This window comes from Melozone crissalis, unplaced genomic scaffold (assembly GCF_028551555.1).
Source record: "Melozone crissalis strain CALT ecotype California unplaced genomic scaffold, PUWL_Pcris_2 ptg000061l_1, whole genome shotgun sequence".
NCBI lineage: Eukaryota > Metazoa > Chordata > Aves > Passeriformes > Passerellidae > Melozone > Melozone crissalis.
In genome coordinates, this window is record NW_026535839.1 from 973,881 (window position 1) to 997,122 (window position 23,242).

A 23,242-nucleotide genomic window follows, 5' to 3' on the forward strand; every position below is an offset into this window, starting at 1 on the left:
GCCAGGAGAACCATTGTTATAAACAGTGTGAGGCATTCAAAAAGCTCTCCACAGTCACAGCCAGACACGGAAACTCAGAGGTCACCCTCACCTCCTGAAGCTGGGATTCCTTCTTCTTGGAAGACAAGTTCAAGTGCTTTTCTAGGACACCACAGTATTTCTCAGTCTCCTTGTCGTATTTCTTTTTGGCATCCTACAGAACAGGACAGGAAGTGTGACACTGAACACGAGGGTCCCAGAGCAGCTGTGACAGCATCCCTGTGGCACTGGGCAGGGTGACAGTGCCAGGTGGGAGCTACCATGAGACAGGACCTGGGCGCAGCAGCTGGAAGCAGGTGAGGCTGCTGTTATCTGCCAGCATCAGCAGCTACAGGAAAGCAGCTTGTGCTGCCAAACCCCAAGGCTTGAGGGAACCCCTCCTCTGCTCCTGGGGCCCAGGGCTTGGTAAAACATCCAGATCCAGCTCCAAAAGCAACAGAGCGAGGAAAGTGCTTTCTAAGCAGAACCTGGTCACAATTCCACATCCCACCCTGCCACCCCTTCAAGAGCTTCTCCTCTGTGTGACGTGGGACAATGACACAGACCTCAGCTCTTTGTGGCAGCAGCATTAAGGACACCAACTTCACTTCCCTTTGCAGCCCTGTCCCAGCCTGGCCGGCCCAATGCCAGAGCCCAATCCATGGCAGCAGGTGTGTGCTGCAGGATCCCTCTCTGTGTTTATAAGCAGGTGTGTGCTGCAGGACTCCTCTGTGTTTGCAGGTAAGCAGGTGTGCTCTGCAGGACCCTCTCTGGGTTTCTGTGCTTGTTTCCAGCTGCACTGGGCACTGCTGCCATGCAAACGCAGCCCTGGGAGCTGGCACGAGCTGCTTGCAGGCAGCAGCAGGTTGTTATAACAACAGGGGAGCCAGAGACAGTGGTTTTCATTTCAGAACAAAGGCAGGAAAGGAAGGGGGGGCCAGGCTGTCTCATGGCTGCCCTCAGCCACAGCGGCGCTTCCCCGTCCTGCCAGCAGCGCCCGAGTTCCCCTGCAGCCCCCAGCCATCCTCGGGCTGGGGAGGGCAGCCTGGGGGACTCAGGAGAGTGTGAGCCCCTCCAAACAATCCTAACTCTCCTTGGAGTAAGGAAACAAGTTCACTTTGGCTGGGCAGTTATTTGGCTGTGGGTGAACTCGGAACACCGAGGCACTTCCCAGGAGCCGGATCACCCCGAGCCCATCCCAGAGCAGCCACTGCCCCCTGCCATGCCCGAGCCCACCCTGCAGAGTGCCAGCTCCTGCCCAGCTCGGGGGCAGTGCCTGGGTTACCTTGGCAGCCCCGATCTGCTCCTTGCGGAACTTCTCCAGCGGCGTGATCAGCACCTCGCTGGCGTTCTCGATCTGGGGGCAAAGACAGGCACAGCTCAGCTCTGCTGCTCCTCAGCCTGCTCCATGGGAACCCTCCCACAGCCCAGACACCCCCAGGCTTCACCCCTCTGTCTCTGCACACCTGTGACCCCCCAGCACCAGTGCAGGCTGCTCTCCCACAGCAAGACCCCATTCCTGATGCTTTCCAAGTGTTTCCCCACCAAACCACCCTCTCCTCTCTCTGCCCTCCCCTGCAGCTCCACACCAGTGAGGGAGGGAGCACAGGGGCAGCAGTCACTGTCACCACGGTGCCCCAGGTGCCACCAGCCCTGCCCCCAGGCCAGCTGGGCCGTACCATGCGCATCCGCTCGTCCTCCAGGTTCCGCAGCACCGTGGCAAACTCCTGCAGGGACTTGGCTGGAAGGGACACAGGCAGCATTTCACACTCAGTTCTCAAAGAAAGGAACTGCACAGAGGGGTTTTTTCTGTCTGTGTTTTGGGTGGGGAGGTTGGGGTTTTTATTATCCTTGCTCTCTCCCTAGAAAGGCTCCTGCTGCCCACAGCAGGCAGCAGAGCATCCCCAGGACCAGGCTTCCTCCTCCAGCAACATCCCAGCTCAAACCTGCCCTGCCCAAGTCACCAACCAGCCCCACAGCACAGCACTGGCCTCCAGCCATGCCCAGCACACCAGGGGCAGTTCCCCAGCACCAGGGAGACCTGGATGAGGAGCTATTTCTGCTGAGAGACTGGGCACCAATAAACAAGCAAAGTTAAATCAGGGCTAAAGCTTCTTTGCTCTCCTGGCTCCAGACGATGTGCACAATAAGCTCTGAAAGTTCAGCTGGGGCAGGAGCAGAGAGGGAAGAGGCTGAAGCCACTGCCCTGTGCCAGGAGAAGCTCAGGCAGAGCCAGGCTTAGCTCAGGGAGCCTTGCCAGGCTCAGCACTGCTGATTCCCCTCCGTGTGACTCTGCTGCTCCTCTGCCTCAGAGCGCAGCCCCTCGCAGTGTACCCAGCCACAACCACCTCCAGATGCTCCTCTCCAGTGCAAAGCATCCAGCTAACTGAGGTGGTTTCAGACACAGGCAATCTTCTCCCTTTCCCATCTGGCAGGGACAGATTTAGGCCAAGAGGCAACAGGTGATTCCCTGGGGGAGGCTGTGCTGTGCTGACCCAGGAGGAATAAGGCATTTCCAGAGGGCACCCAGACAATTCCCTGGGTGTCCTGGTGTGATTCCCTCGGTGCCCTGCTCGGGGCTGGCTCCAGGAGCAGCAGGACTCACCTATGCAGAGCAGCAGGACTCACCTATGCAGATCTCATCGTCGGTCTCAGCGTCACCAATGCAGCGGAACTTGAACTCGTTGAGGGAATCGGCGAACTTGCGCTTGGCGGCCGACAGGTCTGTGGGAGCAGGGACACAGGGACATCACCAACGGGAAAGGGCCCCAGCAGCAGGACGCAGGCATGATCCCACCCAGGAAACACCCACAGAGGGACCCCCGCCCCAGGGAAGCCCCAGAGCGCTGCCCTGCTGCACCCACCCCAGGGATGCTCTGTGGGGTCCCTTCAGCACCCCCAAATACCCCACAGGAGATGGCACTTCAGAATAGCCAAAGAGCCACGCCAGAGCTCTGACCCAGAGCCACGGGGCAGCAGTGACACACAGTGACACTGCCCCCAGGAGATGGCCCCTCTGCCATGCCCCTGGGTGAGGGAAGGCAGCAGCACAGAGCTTTGGTTCTGCAGATTCCCTCTGAGATCTGCATCCTATTAAGTTCTTACTCACAGTGACCTGAGTGCATCCAGGATTGGCTTTTCAGGCCAGCCCTGTTAACCTGGCACACACAGACAGTCCTGGGGCCACCGAAGGCACCGTGTGGCTGCAGCCCTGCCCGTGTGAGGAGCTCACAGTGCTCCCTCCCCAGTGCATTTCTTCACCCAAAGCCCAAAACTCCAGGGTTTTTCCCTTTCCCAGCACCGGTGGAAAATGCGTGTGCACGCAAAGGCCATTTCCTCCTGTCAGGCACCGCAGCCAAGAGATAACCACAGCAGAGTCCCAGTGTTTTGCTTTCCCCATGGGATAAGGGAGCTGGCAACTTTCTCCAAGCATCAAAGCTGTTTTCCCAGTATTGCTGCTGACAGCCTGGGGTTAATCCTGCCCGGTTCAGTCCCAGCTGCCTCCACACGAGTGCTTCCTAAGGCAGCAGGAAATCACCCAGCCAAGGCAGGCAGGGACAGGGAAATCCTGGGAGCCCTCCCAGTGGAAAAGTACAGAGGGGGCTTCAGGAGGAGAGGGCTCACACACAGCAGGATTTGCACTTTGCTCCCTGGAGGATGGAACGAGCACGGATTTACAGCTTTTACACCCTTCCTGTGCCTGGAGCTGCCAGCAGCCTCCACTGGCACCCACAGAAACAGGACACGTGTTTTGGGGAAACTTCCCCAGTGCTGCTGGGCAGGATTGAGAAGAGGGACTCGGGAGGGTGGGAGGGTTTGTTCCAGCTCAGCACAGGGATGAGCAAAGGGCACTGGGACAGCCCTGGGCAGGACCCCAGAGCTGGAGAGGTTCCTGCAGCACAGGGAAGGATGGACACCTAGGGGATGGATGGACACCTGAGCTCCCCAGCCTGGGACAGGGTCACTTCTCCAGGGCCACCTCTCCAGGTCACTCTCTCCAGGGCCACCTTCTCCAGGGCCACCCTCTGCTCCACCTGAGAGTGAGGAGCAGGTCAGGGCTCTGGGACCAGGCAGGAGCCAGAGCAAAGCCAGGAAGCCCCTGGAGCCAGCAGCACTGACAGCAATGGTGCTTATAAATAGGCAGGGGAGAGGGAGATAACTCCTGCAGTGACAGTGATAAAGGATAAAATTAGCAGCAGGATCAGCCGGAAAAGGAGAGAGGGGCACCCATGCCCACCCTGTGGGGCCCCATTGTCCTCCCCAGGCCACTGTCAGGCCACCCATGCCCAGCACCCCCTCTTCAGGAACCCCTCAGCTGCATTTTGGGACAGCAGCCCTGCAGGGGAAGCAGGAAGGCACAGGGAGAGCAGGGCACCCCCCTGACAATCCTCTGGGTTTTTCTTCTCCAGGGGTGTGAACAAGCAACCCCAAAATCCTGCAAAGGCTCAACAGAATCTGCTGCTTCCTCTGAGGCACGAGCAGAACACCCAGACCCTGCACATGAGTCACACCAGGAGCTGGCAAGTGTTCCTCCCAAGTTCTCTGCTGGCTTGATCAGCCAACCACAGCATCAGGGAAAGCCACCACAAAAAGCCTGAAAAACCCTTCTGCCTGAGCAACAACCAGCTCAGGCTGCAGGTCTCATCATCATCATCATCATCACCATCCTCATCATCATCACCTCCATGGCTCCCCTTTCCCACCTGGGCTGGTGAGGATGGGACAATCCCCTCAGGAAAGTGCCCTTGACAGAAAACTGGCACACACAGGCCCACCGGCACAGCTCCAGCAAGCAGCGATCTGAAATAAATGCCCTGTTAAAAGTGATGCATCCTCCCCTTCCACTGCACCCTGCACAGCCACCCCAGGGACAGCAGGAGCAGGGGCAGCTCCCAGCAGGTCCGAGGGCAGCAGCCTGTCCTGGAAGCAGGCTCAGATACCCAGATAACCCCTGTGGCTGTCCCTGCTCCCCCACACCCAGCCCAGGCTCACCCCGCTGTCCCCCTCCCTCTGTAGGGAATTGCTGGCTCAATTCCATCCCAGGCACACACTGCAGCTCCAGGGCTCCCCAAACCTGCCTGAAGGGAATTCTCCAGCCCAGGAATCCTGCAAGGATCAGCAGCAAGGGAGCCCCTCGTGCTGCTGTGTCCCTCCTCCTCCTCCTCAGCTCAGACTTTCTGGGAAGTGGCTGCTGTTACCACAGAAGTTAAACTGAAGTGGTTGCTTCTGACATGAAAAGCCTCTTCCGAAGGAATTTGGAACTACCGAAAAAGGCCATTTGTAGAAGGATTGTGTCCTGGTTTCCCACCCCTCCTCCACGAGGGCAGCACCCTGGGGTGACCCCACTGAGCCAGGTCTGCAGCCAGCACCCCAAAACAACAGGCGGGAACCAGAACCCGTCAAACTGAGATGCCAGGGAGACAAACGTCCCCCCTGCCTGGTGCCGTGTTGGGAAGCTCAGGGCAGCCAGGGCACAGCGACCCTGGGGATGGGGGCTCTGCAGCCACTCCGTGCACAAGCTGCAAACAGCACAAAGCTCTGCCTCGGGACAGGGCCAGCAGCAGCAGCCGGAGGGGTGGCTCAGGTTAGAGACAAGCCTGCTGCTGACTCTGGCCATGAAGGGTTAACGTGCCACAGAGGGGGAGCAGAGGATGCTGCTGGGGCTCTGGGCTCACACGGAGCAGGATTTCTACACTTCCTGCAAAGAAAACTGCTTAATAGCCTGTATTTACTGCTCAAGTGGACAACAGGAACTGAGACTCCTGCCCCTTCCTTCCCCCACAGCAAAGAGCAGCAGAACAGCAGCTCGGGCTGTCTGTCTGTCCCTGCCAGCCCCAGGGAGGGACAGGAGGACAACGCCAGCCCCAGCAGCAGCCCCTGTGCCCCAAAAGCAGGGCACAGCTGGGGGATGAGCGCTCCCAGCCCTCCTTTGGCTGCAGGGAGCAGACGCAGCACCTCCCAGCTCCCAGGGGCCAGCCAGGATGGGTAATCCAGGGAGCAGCCGCTGTAATCAGCACCGCATTACAGCCTGCCTCTGAGGCTGCTCACCAAGCAGCAGCATGGTGTCTGTGCCCACAGCCAGCCAGGGCTCAGCACAGCACCCCTCTGGGCTCACACTGCCCTGCTGCAGCCCAGGGATGCCCAGGGAGGGGCTCTGGGCAGGGTCAGAGCTGGGAAAGGCCAGCTGGGCCTGGCCAGGGATGCTCCGAGCCCTCAGCACGGGACACCCACCCAGCCTGGGCCTGTGGTTCCTGCAGGAATCCAGCAACGAGAGCCTGGTGCAACGAGAGCCTGGTGCAACGAGAGCCTGGTGCCTGAGAGCAGCGTTTGCAGCCGCCAGTTTGCAGTTCCACCCAGCCAGCCCCAGCCCCAGCGTCAGGGCAGCATCACAAACGCTTCACTTGCTGCAGAAGGCTTAAATTCCCTCTCTGAGCTTCCCAGCAAGGTCAGCAAAGCCCTGCTGCCGTGAGACAGCAGCCTGGCCCAGCCCCAGAGTCACCTCCGTGCAGAATTAGCACGGATCTGTTCATTTAACAACTTCTCCACCAGGTGGTTGGAGTTAATCAGTGATTGAGGATGGGCTGGCAGCTGCTGGCAGGTACCCCCTCTGAATCATCATGAGCAAACACATAAAACCAGATGGGCAGAGCCCACCCCACCTCCAGCACAGCTTCTGCCATCGTGTTCTGCACAACAGCCCGTGGAGAGGCACAGCTTGGCACAGATGGAGGTTAGGGGGTGCAAGGGACAGCAGGGTGACCCCAAGGAGCAGGGCCGTGGGCACAGCCACCAAAGGCAGAGCCCCCAAGGCAGGGAGAGCATCACTCAGTGGTCCCACAGCCCCCAGAGCCCATTTTGGTGCCTTTTCCCACACACACACAGCCTCACACCCAGGAAGGCCAAGCCCCAGCACTTCATTTTCACCGAGTTCACCAGCACACATTCCTACACAGCACACCTTGAGCAGACAACCCAAAATCGCTCAGATGGGCTAAAACCTGAAGCTCTGTCCAGGATGCCCCAGGAGGGCAGGTCCAGGAGATGCCCAGCTCTGGCCCTGCAGCCAGGGGAGTGCTGGGCACTGCTGCCATTCCCCTGGGCACTGCTGCCAGCCCAGGGCAGCGCTGGGCACTGCTGCCATTCCCCTGGGCACTGCTGCCAGCCCAGGGCAGCGCTGGGCACTGCTGCCTGCCCAGGGCACTGCTGCCATTCCCCTGGGCACTGCTGCCAGCCCAGCATCCCCGTCTGCCCGGAGCCCAGGCTCAGCTGGCCCCGTATGGCAGCGCTGGGCACGGGGACACAGAGCCCTGTGTGTGCTGAATGGCACCATTGACAGGCCCCAGCAGCACACCAGAGCTCAGCAACACGCTCAGGACACGGGGAGATTCACAGGGTTTTAACAGATAAAGGTTCTGCACGTCCTGAAAAACAAAGCTGTGCCTTGGGAGGGCTGCCTGGCTGCACAGCTAAAATTATCCCTGCTGCCCGCCAGCCCAGCACCCCGGGCACCCCCAAATCAATAATGCTCACACTTGTTTGGCAGCTTTGCCAGGCCAGGACGCTTCTGCAAAGCTTCCCAAGATTCCTGATGGAAGGCACTGGAGACCCAAGGGAAATGAAGGCAGAAGGAGCAGCAGGGCCAGCCCAGTGTGCCCAGTGTGCCATCCTGCAGCAGGGCCAGCACAGTCTGCCCCTGCTCTGCATTAATCAGGTTATTTTAACGAGCTGCAGCAGCTCCTGACTCAGACACCACTGTGGGGACTGGACAGAGGTGCAGATGCCAGGTGGCGTGAAGGGCAGCAATGGCAGCTGCAGTGCCCAGGAGCTCTGGGGTGTGCACCACAGGTGCCAGGCAGCACAGCCTGCCCTGCCTGCAGCCAGGACACGCAGCAAACAAAACCCAGGAACGATGTAAAGGACCCTGGAAAGGCTTCCCATTCCTGGAGAGCCTGAGCAGACAGATGTCTGCAGCTGCAGGAGGCACAGCCCAAGGAGTCACACAGAATCACAGAAATTCAAGGCTGGAAGAGACCTATAAGATCATCAAGTCCAACCCATGTTCTAACTATTCAACTAGATCATGGCAACAAGTGCCACATCCAGTCTTTTTTTGAACTCCTCCTCACTCCCAGGAGGGGCTCAGAGAAACACGGGCACGCCAGAGCCCTCCTGGCAGCCCTGGCGGCCCCTCCATAGCCCAGGATGGCCCTGGAAGATCAGGAGCCCAAAGCCAGGTACCTCCACCCTGGCAGGCAGCCCCCAGGCTGACCACCACCAGCACACGGATCAGCAGAGCCGCCAGCACTGAGCAGAGCCCTGCCCAGGGGGTTTCCTGGTGCTCTGCACGAACATGGCACATCCCAGCGCTCCCACAGCCCCAGAGCGTCACTGCCTGCAGCTCCTGCAGGGGCTCAGCCCCCCCAGCACGGGGCAGCATCCCCCGGGCGCCATCCCCAGCTCTGAGCTGGGCACGGAGCGTTTCGTGCGCTCAGCAGCAAAACAAAACGAAACAAAACGGGATTTCTGCTCTTCCCCGCCCAGCTCCCGTGTCTGGCACTTCTCCCTGTGCTGATTTTTGCTCACATCCTGGTGTTGTTTGATGGCAGAACCCCCGGCCTGTCCCAACCTGCAGCACAGCCTGGCAGCAGGGAGCCAGGCACCAGAGCCACAGCAGCTCAGGTGGGAGCAGGCTCTGAACAAAATCAAGTGTCAATATGCACCACTCCAAGCCAGAGCAGGGATGCATCCAAACAGCAAACACAGGCAACAGCCTAAGTGCCTGGAAAACATCATGGACGTGGTAATGAAATGGAAAATTCCCACCCTGGCTGGCATTTCCACGGGCAGCCGGCTGCACCAGCACACAATGTGAGGAAGCTGCAGTGAAAATCCATCCCTGTGTCCCAGCCAGGCCAGGGATTTGGGCGCAGTGCTGGCTCAGAGAGAGATGTCAGAGCTGCTGAGCACAGCTGTGCCACTGCACCGAGTGCTGACCTCCAAACCCCAATCCCCGACTGCTGCTCCCAAAACCAGGATTCTGAATACCCCATTTCCCTCCACCTGCACACTGCCCCACCGCCCCAGGCAGGTCATGTAAACGCCTCCAGCCTTACATCTGTGAGTAAAGGTGTTCGTGTTTTACTCACAGCTCCCCACGGCCCCCGGTTCCCTCACTGGGAGTGCAGGTCAGTCCCTACCAGCACAGCACTGCTCCAGTAATTGCAGCTTCTCCTCCAAGCACCAGGAGAGGTTCAGGTTGGCATCAGGAGAAATTTCCTCCTGGAGAGAATGGTCAGTCATGGCAAGGGGCTGCCCAGGGAGGTGGTGGAGCCCCCATGGCTGGAGGTGCCCAAGGAAGGACTGGCTGTGGCACCCTGTGCTGCTTGACAAGACACTGATGGCTCACAGGCTGGACTTGATAATCCTGGAGGTCATTTCCATCCTCAGTCATGGTGTATCTCTGTGATTCCCCTCCAAAGCCTGGCACGACCCACAGGAAGGCTGCAGATGACTTTACCCTTGTCACCACAATATTTCATCGACTGGAGCCTGGAATCACATTTCATTAGGACAGAACGCCCTGCCCGAGACAGCTAATCGATTTAGAGGACACTAATCCAGAAGAAATTTGCTCCTGACCCAGGCAATGCCCATTAGTGGAGCAGAAGGGGGTCTGGCAGGGGGGGCTGAGGCACAGCCCCTGCCACACCAGAGCAGATTGCCTCAGGCACTGGCCCTGCTTCTGGATTAGTGAGTTATTACATCTAATTAGCTAATAGGTGGGCCACAGGGAGCCCCCTTGATTTCCCAAGGGGCGGGACCAAAGCATTGTGGTGCCCAGGGGATGATGGGCCCAGAGACCCCCGTGCCCCAGGTGGGGAGGGGACCAGCCTGTCCCTGTGGGCAGGGGGGACAGGAGACCCTGCAGGCACCTCCCAGCCTGGCCATGGCACGGGGCAGTGCCCCCCCTGTCCCCATCCCAGAGCCAGGGCAGGGAGCAGGGTCAGCTCCTCAGAACTGCTCTGCTCAGCCTCCTTCCTCCTCCTCCTCCTCCTCCCAAGGAGCTGCGGAAATCCTTTTGTCGCCGGCGCTCCTCCACCTCAGCTGCACGAACAGGAAAAATCCCACTGTGCTCGCAGGAACATCAGTGGCCAGTGAGTCAATTTTTCCTGCTTGGGCAGGAAAAGAGAAATATAAATTAAAATCTCTAGTGGAGCCTAGGGAGGCACGCAGGGCGAGGACGGGGACGCACAGCCCAGGGTGTAGCACAGAACCACGGAACAGTTTAGGTGGGAAAAGCCCTCCGAGATTCTCACATCCTGCTGTTCCCCCTGCACTGCCAAAGCCAACAATCACCATTGTCGTCACCTGTAAAACCCCTGCAGGATGGTGACTCCACCACTGCCCTGGGCAGCCTGTGCCAGTACGTGACCACCCTTTCCAGGAAGAAATCACTGTCTTTAACCTGGGCTTTCCCCTGGACTCCATGGGAGAGACACCCAAAGCTCTGCTCTGCAATGTTGGGATTTTGTAAAACATTGCTTAGCAACCAGCACTCAGCGAGGGCATCGCTCTGGCCAGACGCTGCTTCAGCGAGAAAAAGAATGAAAATCCAGCACGGGGACAATGCAGCAGTGAGAGGAAAAGGCACACACCAGCTCTTTTTACAGGTCACTTGGCCCAGAGAGCCCTTCACACCTCCCTCACTGTGGATCGTGGAATGCCAGGCTGGTCTGGGCTGGGAGGGACCGCAAAGCTCATCCCGTTCCACCCCTGCCATGGGACACCTTCCACTGTGCCAGGCTGCTCCCAGCCCTGCCTGAGGCTGCAGGGAGGGCTGGGGAGGCAGGGAGGAAGGCTGAGGAGCCCTGGACTGTCCCTGGTCCCTGCGCTGTGCCCGCCGCTCCCCGTGCCAGGGCCAGATGGTCTGGAGGCTGCTGTGCTGGAAACACGCCTGGCACCACGGCACAGACGCCCAATCCCCCATGGTCCCCACAGCACAAACACCCCCTGCACCCTGGCATGCCAGGATCCCCCAGCTCCCACTGGGAGCCGAGGCAGAGGAGCCAATTCCCAGCTCCTCCAAGCCACGCTGGAAACCGTCCTTGCCATTAACAGGCAGGGTGATACCCTAAAGATCTGCCCTTGTAGAGCCCCCGGGCCCAGGGCCACCAGCACTTGCACAGAGCAGGTGGAAGCACCTTTGGGGTAGGGAGTGTGCCACGAAAACTGGGAAAACATCCCTGTCCCAGGAAAACATCCCTGCCCCAGGAGAGCGCCCCTGTGCCAGGAGAGCGCCCCTGTGCCAGGAAGGCAGGGAGAGCACCCCTGTCCCAGGAGAGCACCCCTGTGCCAGGAGAGCACCCCTGTGCCAGGAGAGCACCCCTGTGCCAGGAGAGCGCCCCTGTCCCAGGAGAGCGCCCCTGTGCCAGGAGAGCGCCCCTGTGCCAGGAGAGCACCCCTGTGCCAGGAAGGCAGGGAGAGCACCCCTGTGCCAGGAGAGCACCCCTGTGCCAGGAAGGCAGGGAGAGCACCCCTGTGCCAGGAGAGCGCCCCTGTGCCAGGAGAGCACCCCTGTGCCAGGAGAGCACCCCTGTGGCAGGCAGCCATGGAACACACGCCGTCCCCGGCGGTGACAGCCGCTGGCGTGCCCGGGGGAGGAGCAGGGGATGATTCACAGCACAGTGAACAAGCTGTGCAGGTTCCAAGCTGCGCAGGTTCCTACGAGCTCCCCCTCGCTCTGCCTCCCCTCCCACCCACCACGGTCACGCTACAGCGACTCATCACAGCCAGGAAAAGGGGGGATGAAGTAACCCAAACCTGCCAGGGACGCCTGGCACAGCCTGTCCCCGCGTCTGTCCCACTGCTGGATGCTGCAAAGGGGCCCAGAATGCCCAAAGCAGAACCACAGCATGAGCGGGGTTGGCTTGGCCACGCTGGCACCACTGGCACTGCTGCCCCCCGGGCATGGTGGGGGGACTGATGTCCCTCTGCCACGTGCAGGAATGCCGACCCCTGAGCAGCCCTGCCCTGGTTTGTGGCTCCTGGGCTCCAGGGAGAAGCACACCCCGATTTTAGGGTGCACACAAAGGGGCTGGGGGTCCCCCTGTGCCAGCCAGGGAGGGTCTGGCACGCAGCAAGGGCAGAAGCAATTTACCCCATGCCATCCCTGGTACTGAATCAGCCAGGGAAGCACCAGGTGTGCCAGCCTGCAAAGGGCACAGGGACAGCACAGGGACAGCGGGCACCGTGTGCTACCCTGCACAGAGCACAGGGACAGCACAGGGACAGCACAGGGACAGCACAGGGACAGCAGGCACCTCCCAGCCTCCACAGCAACCATGGGAACAGCATCTCCTCACTCAGATTCCCAACGTCACTGCGAGCTGCTGCTGCAAAGCAAAGGGAAAAGGGGAAACCTAAAGAGCCCGCCCCTCCCAGCCCACGTCCAGGGCACACAGGTGATGCCACACATGATGCCACACATGCCACAGGTGATGCCACGCACCTCTGGGTCTGGCAGCACTGCAGACACAAATGCAGACAGATGATTCAGGCTGTGCCAGCACACCTGCAGCCCTGGGAAAACAGTCTCCTGACCCAAATCAGGCACATCTGCTGCATGCTGGAGGCACGAGCAGGACACAGCTTGTGGGTGACTCCTGGTCACACAGGGACATCCAACCTGCCCAGAGTCCCTCCCTGCACACAGCTGGGCACTCTCAGTCTCCTCCAGCTCTGGCAGTGCCAGCCCTGCCCCTCAGAGCTGCCCCCTATCCCAGGCCATCCCCTGCCATCCCAAAGGGCTGGGTTTAGCCTGGCACAGCGCAGAGCTCAGCACAGGCCCTGCAGCTCCTCCAGGCTCTGTCCCCACCCCAGCTATGGGGACACGTGCCCAGAGGTGCTCTGTGGCACGCTCCCCATTACAGAGATCTCCCAGCCCTGTTAACCAGCCCTCTGTCAGCACAGTGTGCAAGATAGAACCATGAGCACAGCCTCTCCTGCACACCCAGCCCTGGTGCTCATGGGGCTCTGTCAGTGCTGCTGACAGCCAGACCCAGCCCAGCCCAGCCCCACACCCCACAGCACCCACCCTGTGCCTCCTGCAGGAGCCCACCCTGCCCTCCCTGGCTCCCTCCAGCAGTCCCCAAACCTGCAGGCACTGTGGGATCCCCTGGGAGATGGGGGAATGTTCCCTGGGGATACAGGGAATACTCCTGGGTGTGAGGATCCTCCTGCATGGACCACAGCCACGACAGTGCACACAGGGAACCACTGCAGCATCCAGCAGGGAGAGCTCCCTCTGACACTCGGGCAGAGCTGGGTGGGATCAGTGTGCAGACCCCTGGAGCCAGCTCAGGATCAGTGTGCAGCCCCTGGAGCCAGCTCAGGATCAGTGTGCAGCCCCTGGAGCCAGCTCAGGATCAGCGTGCAGCCCCTGGAGCCAGCTCAGGATCAGTGTGCAGCCCCTGGAGCCAGCTCAGGATCAGTGTGCAGCCCCTGGAGCCAGCTCAGGATCAGTGTGCAGCCCCTGGAGCCAGCTCAGGATCAGTGTGCAGCCCCTGGAGCCAGCTCAGGATCAGCGTGCAGCCCCTGGAGCCAGCTCAGGATCAGTGTGCAGCCCCTGGAGCCAGCTCAGGATCAGTGTGCAGCCCCTGGAGCCAGCTCAGGATCAGTGTGCAGACCCCTGGAGCCAGCTCAGGATCAGTGTGCAGCCCCTGGAGCCAGCTCAGGATCAGTGTGCAGCCCCTGGAGCCAGCCCTGCCAGCCCTGCTGGTCCCTCCAGGGCTCCCAGTGCAGACCCACCATCTCCAAGAGCACCTCCCAAGCAGGAATTTGCTCCTGCTGCTGATTTCCACTGGGGAGGAAGAGGAGGATCAGCTTGTGCTCAAACTGAAGCACACTATTATCACCTGTCCTGTCCCTCGTTTGAATAAAATCCCAGACAAGTTATTAAAGATGTGGCTGCACAAGCCACACAGGTCATGCAAAGGAGGAGAGAGAAGTCCTTGGTGCCTCTGGCTCTGCTGGTGCAGGACTGGCTGAGCCACAGCCATGTCCCTCCTCCACAGCCCCAAGTATTCCCTGCACCAACATTTCCTACAGGAACGAAGAGGGAGAAAGGCACCCTGGCAAGGAGAGCCTTGTTACTCATTACACCTCAGCTGGGGGAACAAAGCAGGAAAAAATCAAAGTCAATCATTTTAGCAGCCAAACCCAAAGCCACGTGCTTTCCCTGCGGTTTGCAAGGCAGAGGGAGAGCCCAGGGGGGGCAGGAAGGGACTTTCCCCTGCCCATCCAAGCATGGAATGGGCTCCTTGGAAAGGCATGGATGCTCCAGGAAACCCTCCCTGTGGCAAGGCAGCAGCTCCCAGTGCTGGGCAGGCACAGGGAGGCTGGGCAGGACAGGAGGGTGCCAGGCTCAGCCCTGGGCAGGACAGGAGGGTGCCAGGCTAAACCCTGGGCAGGCACAGGGGACTCACTGGGCTGCCCCACCACACAGCCCAGCACCATCTCTCACAGCACAACCCAAGCAGGACGAGTGCCAGCGGTCAGGGTAACCCAGCCAGGTGCTCACTGCTGGTTCTGCAGCCTCCAGCAAGCACAGGGCTCCCTCTCCTCCAAACTGGAGCCTGCAGAGCCCAGCACTCTGGTGTCTGGGCAGGAGCGCAGCTCTGGGCACACAGGTTCGCACCTGCACAACCAGGGGCTGCTCCTGGAAAGGCCAGACCCAAAGCTGTGCACCTCAATCCCTCTGCACCAAGGTGGTGAGGAGGTTTGGGCTGCGGCTGTTTTCCTCAGGGACCAGAAGAGCAAGAAGGATGAAAATAACGTAAGGTGGGATTTGGGTTCCTTCTCCCCAGCACCAAACACCTGGGGCAGGAGGGCCTGGCACCCCAGATGGCAGCAGGTCACAAAGCAGCCCCAGACTGGGACCATGCCCAGCACACCCCGGGGTTTGTCCCTGCAGAGGCACACAGGGCCCTGGGGGGCACAGCAGCCTGTGCTCCACCTGCCCTGTGCCCACCCAGCCAGGGGCACCAGGGACCGGGGCCGTGGGGAGCAGGATGCAAAAACAATGACAAAGTGGCAAAGGGGGCAATCCCCGACAGTTTCCTTATCGAAGCCCAAGCCTCGTTTGTGTCAATTGAATTGAGTAAACACTGGGCAAAAGTTTCACTTTCGCTTCTGCTGCAGATCCAGGGGCAGCTCCATCCAGGACAGGCACTGCCACCCCACAGCCAGGGGCACAGACACCCCAAAAGGGCTCAGTGCCACCAAGCAGCTGCAGAGATGGGGAACAGAACCCGTGAGCGAGCACATCCCTGAGCCTGGAGCACCAGCAGCACCACCAGGAACCAGCCCACTGCACAATTAGAGCAGCCTTGGAGCAGGATGTGTCCCAGGAAACAGCCAGGGCTGCAGCAAAGCCCTGCTGGCATTCCCATGGGGCAGCACAGGACGCTGCAGGCACACAGGGGCCAGCTCACTGAAACCACACCCTGCAGGCACAGACAGAAGGGACCCCACACCTCTGTGACAGCAAACCTCGGCTGCCCCCCACAGCCACAGGGCACACGCTGCTGGGGGCAGAGCTGGCATGGCACCCGTGGGACAGTGCCCAGCATGTGCCCCAGGAAGCCAGAGGGGTTCCCAGGCACTGCAGGACCCGGGTCCAGCCCAGCATCACCCTCAGTCCCATCCCTCCTCGCTGAACTCTGCAATGACCTGGCCAGAAAAGTGACCCAGAACCCCAAACCAGCCCAGCTGTGCCCTTCCCGTGGGAGCCCAGGGCATGGCACAGCCCCACCGGGACCCAGCCCCTGTGCCCTGTGGGGAGGGGGCTCTCAGAGCCACCCCAGCCCAGCCCCAGCACACAAATTGCAGTTTGTGCCGTGGGAGCAGGGCAGCAGCCAGGGCGGGGACGGCTTTGGTGGCTTCAAATTAGTGCCTGGGAGTTGGAAAAGGAAAACAAAGCAGCAGAAACGTGGCAGGGCACCAGGCTGCAGGCAGGGCCTGAAGGGGACAAGAGCCCCATGGCCACCAGGACACGGAGCCCGACAGCACAGGAGGAGGAGGAGGAGGAGAGGAGGAGGAGGAGGAGGAGGAGGAGGGTGCCAGGCTCAGCCCTGTGCCACAGCACGGGGGAGGCAGCGGCTGGCAGCCCTGCAGCCCCACACCCTCCATCCCCAGGTGTGCTGCTGGCTTCCCAAAGCAAACTGTGCACACCTCTGGGTGCCCGGGCTCAGCTCCCTCTGTGCCAGCACAGGGCTGGAGGTGATGCCAGCACAGGGACCAGCCTGCCTGCCCTCACACGGGCACAGGGACATGCAAAGGGATGAAATCCTCCAGCATCCCTGCTCCTGACGGCCAGCACAGCCCCTGTGCCGGATGGAGAACGAGTTTCACGGCATCCAGGCCTCCAGTTCATTATTTATGTCACACTTGAAGTCTCTGCATCTGCAAAACTTTCTGAATAATTTATGGATGGTGGATCAGGGAGGAAGAGGGACACGTTTTGCTGAAAACCAGGTCACTGAATACCAGCCAAGCAGCAAAGGGAGACAATGGAAACAGGCACAGAAACTCGCTGGGGGAAAAAGATCCAACATCATTTATGTACACACAGACACACACACACTCCAGAGATGCCCTTGGCATCTGAGGATATTTAGCAGGACCAGCCCTTCAGCAAATAAGGATCATTTTCAACCTTCTGAATTTATTCTTTCTTCTCAGGGAAGGAGAAAGTGCTGTGAATCATTCCTGCTTCTCTCTGTACCTACACTGAGGGCACAAGCAGGGCAGAGCAGCCCTTTCAGCAAAGCCTGGCAGAGACTTTGTTCATGTCCTCACTCCAGCCTCACCATCCCTGCGTGCCCGTGCCTTGCTCTGCAGAGGGCTCTTCCTCCCTCATCCTCCTCATCCTCCTGCCCTCACTGCCCGGCCCAGCAGCCCCACGGTTACGCGCTGTCCCCACACAAAGAGGATGTGAAACGTTCAGCCAAAGAGGCAAGAGGAAGGAAAAGGAGAGAGGATATGGCCGAGCCCTCACGTAACTCTGGCTGCAGGCAGGCACTGCCCCAGGGCCCAGAGACCCCCAGAACCCCTCACTCACTCACAGTCCTGAGCCTGGGCTCTGCTGCCCCAGCCTGCCCAGCTCCACAGCCACGAGGCACAGCGTGGGGACAATGACAGCGAGACAAGGCCACCGTGCCCAGCCACGGGGACACAAACCAAAACCACCTGGAAACACCACTGAAAAATAAAAGCTGGCTGATCACAGCAAGTCCCTGGTGACAGTCAGGAACGGCCCCAGATGGGCACTGGCTCAGGGGGTGACATGCCAGCCCCTGCAGCAGTGACACAGATACAGCAGCCAGCAACAGGCAGCACGGCAGCTCCTCACCCCTGTGCTGGACACTGGGATGGGCTGGAAGGGCTCACACAACACACAGACCTTGGAGCTGTCACACTGAGGGTGACGCAGGTGGGGACAGCCTGCCCAGGATCCACCCAGCAGCAGGGATCAGTCAGAGCCATCACAGCCCCCAAAGTCACCCCCAGAGCAGGAGGAGGATGCACAGAGGGCCCAGAGCATCCCAGCCAGGGAGGGGACACCCCTTCCCAGCCTGCCTGCCCCACACGGCCCAAAGCCTCCCCCAGAGCCCCCGGGGCCACCTCGGTGCCACACGTGCCAGGGAGGTGGCACAGGGCAGGCACTGATTTACCCTGCAGCACAATCAGCATTATTGCCGTCCCTGCAGCCTGGGCACCACTGGAACTCCCCCAGCCCTGTGCAGGAATTAAGGGCTAATCCAGGAACACATTCAATAGGAGCTACAAAACAATTCAGCCATAAAAACATCCTTATCTCCAGAGGCCAGCAGCGCTCTTCCTGCCCGTGCAGCACAGCCATGGCCACGGCCAGGGGACAGGAGCCCACAGGGGCTCACAGCACACCCCAAAATCCTGCACACAGCGTGCCCAGGGCCAGACACAGCCAGCACCCCAGCCAGCACCTGCTGCAAGCTAACTGAGTAAGCCAGAAACAGCTCAGGACTCAGCAGCTCACTCCCAAAATGTATTTTCTGTGAAGAGCAGCGCTGTAGGATTTGTTCTGGGGTAAAATGAATGCTACAGGCAGGGCCAGGCACTGCTGCCTTCAGCAAAAGCTCCACAGCAGAACACAGCCCAGACCTGCAGAACCGTAAATGCACCCACAGCTGTCGGGTTTGAGACTCTTTTAACCCCAAATGCCAAGAATTGGTACAATGGGAGTCCCTGTAAGCCAGATGTTACCAGCTGCTATTTCAGCACAGAGGAGCTACACCCATGGGGCTCGCTGTGAGACCAGAGGGGAGGGAGCAGGACCAGCCCTTCTGGGAATGCACAGGGTGCTGGGAATGCTTCACCTGCCCGGGCACCCCGGGGTGACCCCGCTGTCCCACAGCCCCACAGGGACCCCGGCCAGGCTGGCTCACGGCAGGTGATGCTGCAGGGGCTCCATGGCACCTGTGTCTGTGATGTGCCCCTGTCACCCCACGGCACAGCCTGGTGACCACGAGTGCTGCCAGCGTGCTGGGTACTGGCACACCTGGATAGAGAAATGCCCTGTGATTTGGGTGAAATAAACTCAAAAACAGAGCAAACCCCAATGACCCCACGAGGGAACAGCAGAAACGCAGCTTGGGGAGCACAGCACCCAGCACAGCACCCGAGGGCACAGCCCAGCCAACGCTGGCAGCCATGCAGAGGTGTCCCCAGCCGTGGGGACACGAGCAGCCCAGCCCGGGCATCAGGGAGGAGCGGGACGCTGCCAGCCACAGGTGAGGGTGTCCCCAGCCCCGGAGCCACAGCTGCACCGCTGCATCCCCCTCCCACCCGGTTTGCAGCTCGGCAGCCACCTCCGCTTCCCCTGGAGACAGAGAACAGCCCCGGAGGGGTCCCCTGGTCACGGTCAGGAATGGCCCTGGAGGGACCCTCTGGTCAGTCTGGAACGGCCCTGGAGGGGTCAGCCCGGGGGCTCCGGGCATCCCCACCCTGGGCGGACACGGGACAGAGGCCAACCAAAGGAGGGGCAGGGGAACCAGGCACCAACCCATGGCCCCAACAACCGCCCCCAAAGGATGTGACCCCCGAGGGCCGCGGAGCGAGACCTGCTGGGGCAGGACCAGAACCAGAACCACACACGTGCCGATGGACCGCGGCCACGCACATCCCGATGGAGCAGGGCCGGAGCCCTGCAGGTCCCGATGGACGCGCCCTGATGGAACACACATGCCTGGATGGAGCGGGGCAAGGCCGTGCTTGTGCTGATGGACCAGAACCAGGACCGCGCTGTGCCCATGGACCACGGCCGGCGCATCCCGGGCACCGCGCGCGTCCCGCTGGACCGGACCGGACCAGGACCAGGACCGGGAGCAGGCACGGCCCCGGGCCCGGCCGCAGGGGGGGCTCGGGTGGTCCCGGATGGAGCAGCCCCGTGCGGGGGCAGCGCGGGCCGGGCGGGGCTCGGCGGGCGGGCAGGGCCGGGGCCGGGCGGGGGGCGCGGGGTCCCGCAGGGCCGCCCCCAGCCCCGCACTTACTCTTGAGGGCGGCGACGAGCGACTTCCCGTCCTTGATGAGCTCCTTGATGAACTTGTTGGTCCTCTCCAGCTCGGCCTCGTGGAAGCGCAGCCGCTCCCGGAACTGCGGACTGTCCAGGCAGCACTCGCTGAACTCCAGCGCCGGCAGCCCCATGCTGCCCGGCACGGCGGGGGCGAGCGCGCAAAAATGCGGGCAAGACGCAGAACGGAAGGGCTTTCGGGGCGAGGGGCGCGGCCGCCGGTGCGGGCGGGCGGCGGGAGCGCGGTGCCGGGCCAGGCCGAGCCGAGCCGAGCCGGGAGCGGGGCCGGGAGCGGCGGGAGCGGAGCCGCGCGGGGGCGGAGCCGCTGCGGCCGCGCTGGGGCCCCGCCCGGGCCGGGCCCGCCCGCACCACGCCCCTCACGCTGCTGGCCAATGGGCGCCCTCCGCCACTGCCTATCCCCGCCCTCTTCGCGCGCTCGGCCAATCAGCTGCCGGGGCGGGGCGGGGCCGTGCCCTCCCCGCCGCTCCCGCACCTGGGCCGGAGCCGCCGCTGCGGAGCCGCCTCTGCCCGGGGCGGGCCCGGCCCGGCCCGGCCCTGCCCCGCTCCGCTCCCCACGGCCCTGCCCCGCTCCCGTCCCGCTCCCCGTGACCCGGCCCGGCCCCGCCGCGGGGAAACCCGCGCCCGGCCTGCGGGAGCGCCGCTCCGGCCCGCCCTGCGCCCGGCCGGGAGGCGGCTCGAACGTTTCTGCTCCCATCATCGCACATCTGTGCGGGAGATTATCGCCCGGGCTTAGTGGTGTGATCTGAGAGAATGAAGCCGTAATCTCCTGGAAGGGCTGGATGTGGAGCGGCCGCGGCAGGAGCTGTGGGGCCCTGTCCCCGCTTCCCTCCATTGAGGATGGATGCCGTCACCGCTCCCCCAGCCGATGGCTGTCGCCGCACACACAGCCCCGGTGGCTTCTCCGCACAGCCTTGAGGAGCACGCCAGGAATGCGGCCCGGGCCAGCAGCCGGCTCCTTGCCCGGCCGGGAGCTCCCCGGAGCAGGCACACGGCAGCTGCTGCTCCCCGCGGGGCCGGGGCGCTGATCCGGGACAGCGGGACACACCGGCACCGCCAGCGCCATCCCCCGGGCTGGGCACACCCCAGAATAAACCCCAAAATAAACCCGGCACCAGCACCGGCATCCAGGCGGGAGCGGAGTGCCCCAAGCCCCGGGCGGGAGCCGCAGGGATGCCGGCGGTGACCTGTCCCCCCGGGCTGTGAGGCTGTGCCTGGAGCTCTGACCTGTCCCCCCGGGCTGTGAGGCTGTGACCTGTCCCCCGCGGGCCCTGACCTGTCGCCCCGGGCTGTGACAAACAGCCACACCTGCGGACAAACAGCCACACCTGCGGACAGTCCCCGCTCGGCCGCCCCGGGGAACGCGAGCCCCGCTGGCCCCGAGCATTCATTGCTGCCAGCTCGGCCGTGACCGGGGCCGGGCCAGCGCTCCCGGAGCTCGGTCCGGCCCAAAGCCGGGCTGGCAGCACCGGCTCCGGCCACTCCTGGTGCTAAAATCCTCATCCTCCTGTGTTTTGCAGCGGGTGGGTGCAGGCACGGGAGCCTGACACCGGCTCAACCTTTTGTCCCTGTTTTTCAGTCCTCTAAAGCACGATCTTCTCCATCCTCACAACACAGCCTAATTCAGGCTGAGTCACCGCCTTCAAATATGGCTTGTGAGCCACATTTTTTTGGATGAGGCCTCCTAATTATAAAAAAGGATGTAATACAAATTACATGCTTATCTTGTAGGCAGGATATAAAGTTTAATGAGCTGTCATTTACGCCATATGCACCCATAAAAGCATGAGATGTTATTATTTGGATTATGCTCCCTAATTCTACCCTGCACAAAGCCACAGGAGCACTATTTTGGTTTTATCCTTCTCCATCACCATTGTTCGTATTTAAAAGTGCTCCAGCACTTACTGCTAATAGAGAAGAACCTGTAACTAGATTTATAGGACACTGCCTTAGAGGCTGCAAATATCTGGGGCTCGAAATTGAATTTTTTTCAGCACTTTTCCAGTACCACAGAAAATGATGATGCTCAGACTGTCATTTTCTGATGAGGACAGAATCGAGGCCATACAAAGCTCTGCCACACATGGAGCACCACACATACCACTGGAACTGAGGCCTCGGACAGGCAGTGAGGAATCTTCTCCCTTTTTCTGGCTGCATTCAGCAGGAGACACTCATTGTGTTTGAGCTCCAAATGTGGGAGCAGGGCAGCAGGACTGGGGAGGAAGAGCCATGGACATCTTCCAGCCCCATTTCCCTGGGACTGTGCATCCCAACTGCAAAAGAATACCATAGAATATCCCGACAAACAGCAATCACTGAGCCCAGCTCATGGCCCTGCACAGACACCCCACGAATCCCACCACATTCCTGAGAACGTTTATCACTGAAGGGAAAAATAAGCAAACAAACACCCCAGACTCGCACATCCTCCTGCCTGTGGATACAACAGCTTGCATCCCTCTGTAATCCCCGCCGCGTTTGCCTGCTTTGATTTATTGTTCCGAGCAGCTGGGCTGTCTCACCCCCAGCTGGACACGGGGAGGGGATCCAGCAGTGCAGGACAGAGCCCTGGCCACAGGCAGCCCTGCTGCCAGCCTGGGCAGGGCACGGCTGGGCTCACACGCCCTCCCCACAGAGCTGTGGGAGCTGTGGCTGCCCTAATCCCACACTCCCACCCCTGAGCCGCCCTTGACCACACGTTAGCGCATTCTCCCTCACTCACCAACCCACATCCCACAGCTCGCTCGCCCAGGGAACATCTGCAGAAAACTACTTCAGCATTAAAATAAAAAAAATAAAAAGAGAGAGCAGTTTCTACCTAGATTGGGTGACTCTGAATCAAATAACTGCTGGGGCAGGGGTGGGGGCTGTGGAAGGGAGGGGCAGACTGCCAGGGGCAGGGTTAGATGGGATTTGGGAAGAAATCCCTCCCTGTGAAGGTGTGAGGCCCTGGCACAGGTGTAGCTGCCCCTGCATCCCTGGCAGTGCCCAAGGCCAGGCTGGACAGGGCTGGGAGCACCTGGGACAGTGGAAGGTGTCCCTGCCATGGCAGGGTTTAGGACTGGGTGATCTTTGGGGCCCTTTCCATCCCAAACCAGTCTGGGGCTCTCTCCCGGCAGCAGCATCAGCCCAGCCCCAGCTGCTCTCCCCAGCGTTATCTCTGGGTGGGTCCCACAACCAGCTGGATCCAACCGGTTTGTTTGAAAAACAGCAATTCTTTCCAGAGCGAGCTCTCGGCTGGATCAGCTCCCTGATCTGAGCGCAGCATCCTCCCACCTCCGCATCCCGTCCTCCCGGCGCGGCGCTGTCACCGCTGCCGTGACACCTCCCCGGCTAACGCGGCACTGGGAGCCCCTTCTCCTCCGGGAAAGCGTTCTGCCACTCGGGTTCAGCCATCGGGGAAAGCTGCAGTGACAGCGGGAGCGGGAGGCGAGGAGCAGCTCCATCCCCATCCCCGTCCCCGCAGGCAGCTCCGAGCCCCGCGGCATCTCCCGGCTCCGCTGGGCAGCTCGGAGGGACAGAGCCCCATGAGGGGCTGCCCCGAGCTCAGCCCTGCACACGGACCCCGGGCCTTGCCGGGGAGATAAACCC

The 23,242-nt window shown here is 61.2% G+C and overlaps 1 protein-coding gene across 3 annotated transcripts in view; it reads right to left on the minus strand.

Moving 5' to 3' along the window:
• Positions 1-19,872, minus strand: part of ARHGAP26 (Rho GTPase activating protein 26) — a 103,155-nt gene extending 83,283 nt beyond the window's left edge. For all 3 annotated transcript variants that reach the window (XM_054287716.1, XM_054287715.1, XM_054287717.1), the window contains exons 1-5: positions 19,608-19,872; positions 2,647-2,742; positions 1,698-1,759; positions 1,304-1,375; positions 92-193 (exon numbers count right to left, since the gene is read on the minus strand). In XM_054287716.1, coding sequence (XP_054143691.1) covers positions 92-193; positions 1,304-1,375; positions 1,698-1,759; positions 2,647-2,742; positions 19,608-19,761 — 486 coding nt within the window. In that variant the 5' untranslated portion in view covers positions 19,762-19,872. The remainder of the gene's footprint in view (positions 1-91; positions 194-1,303; positions 1,376-1,697; positions 1,760-2,646; positions 2,743-19,607) is intronic.
• Between the last annotated feature and the right edge of the window lie 3,370 nt (positions 19,873-23,242).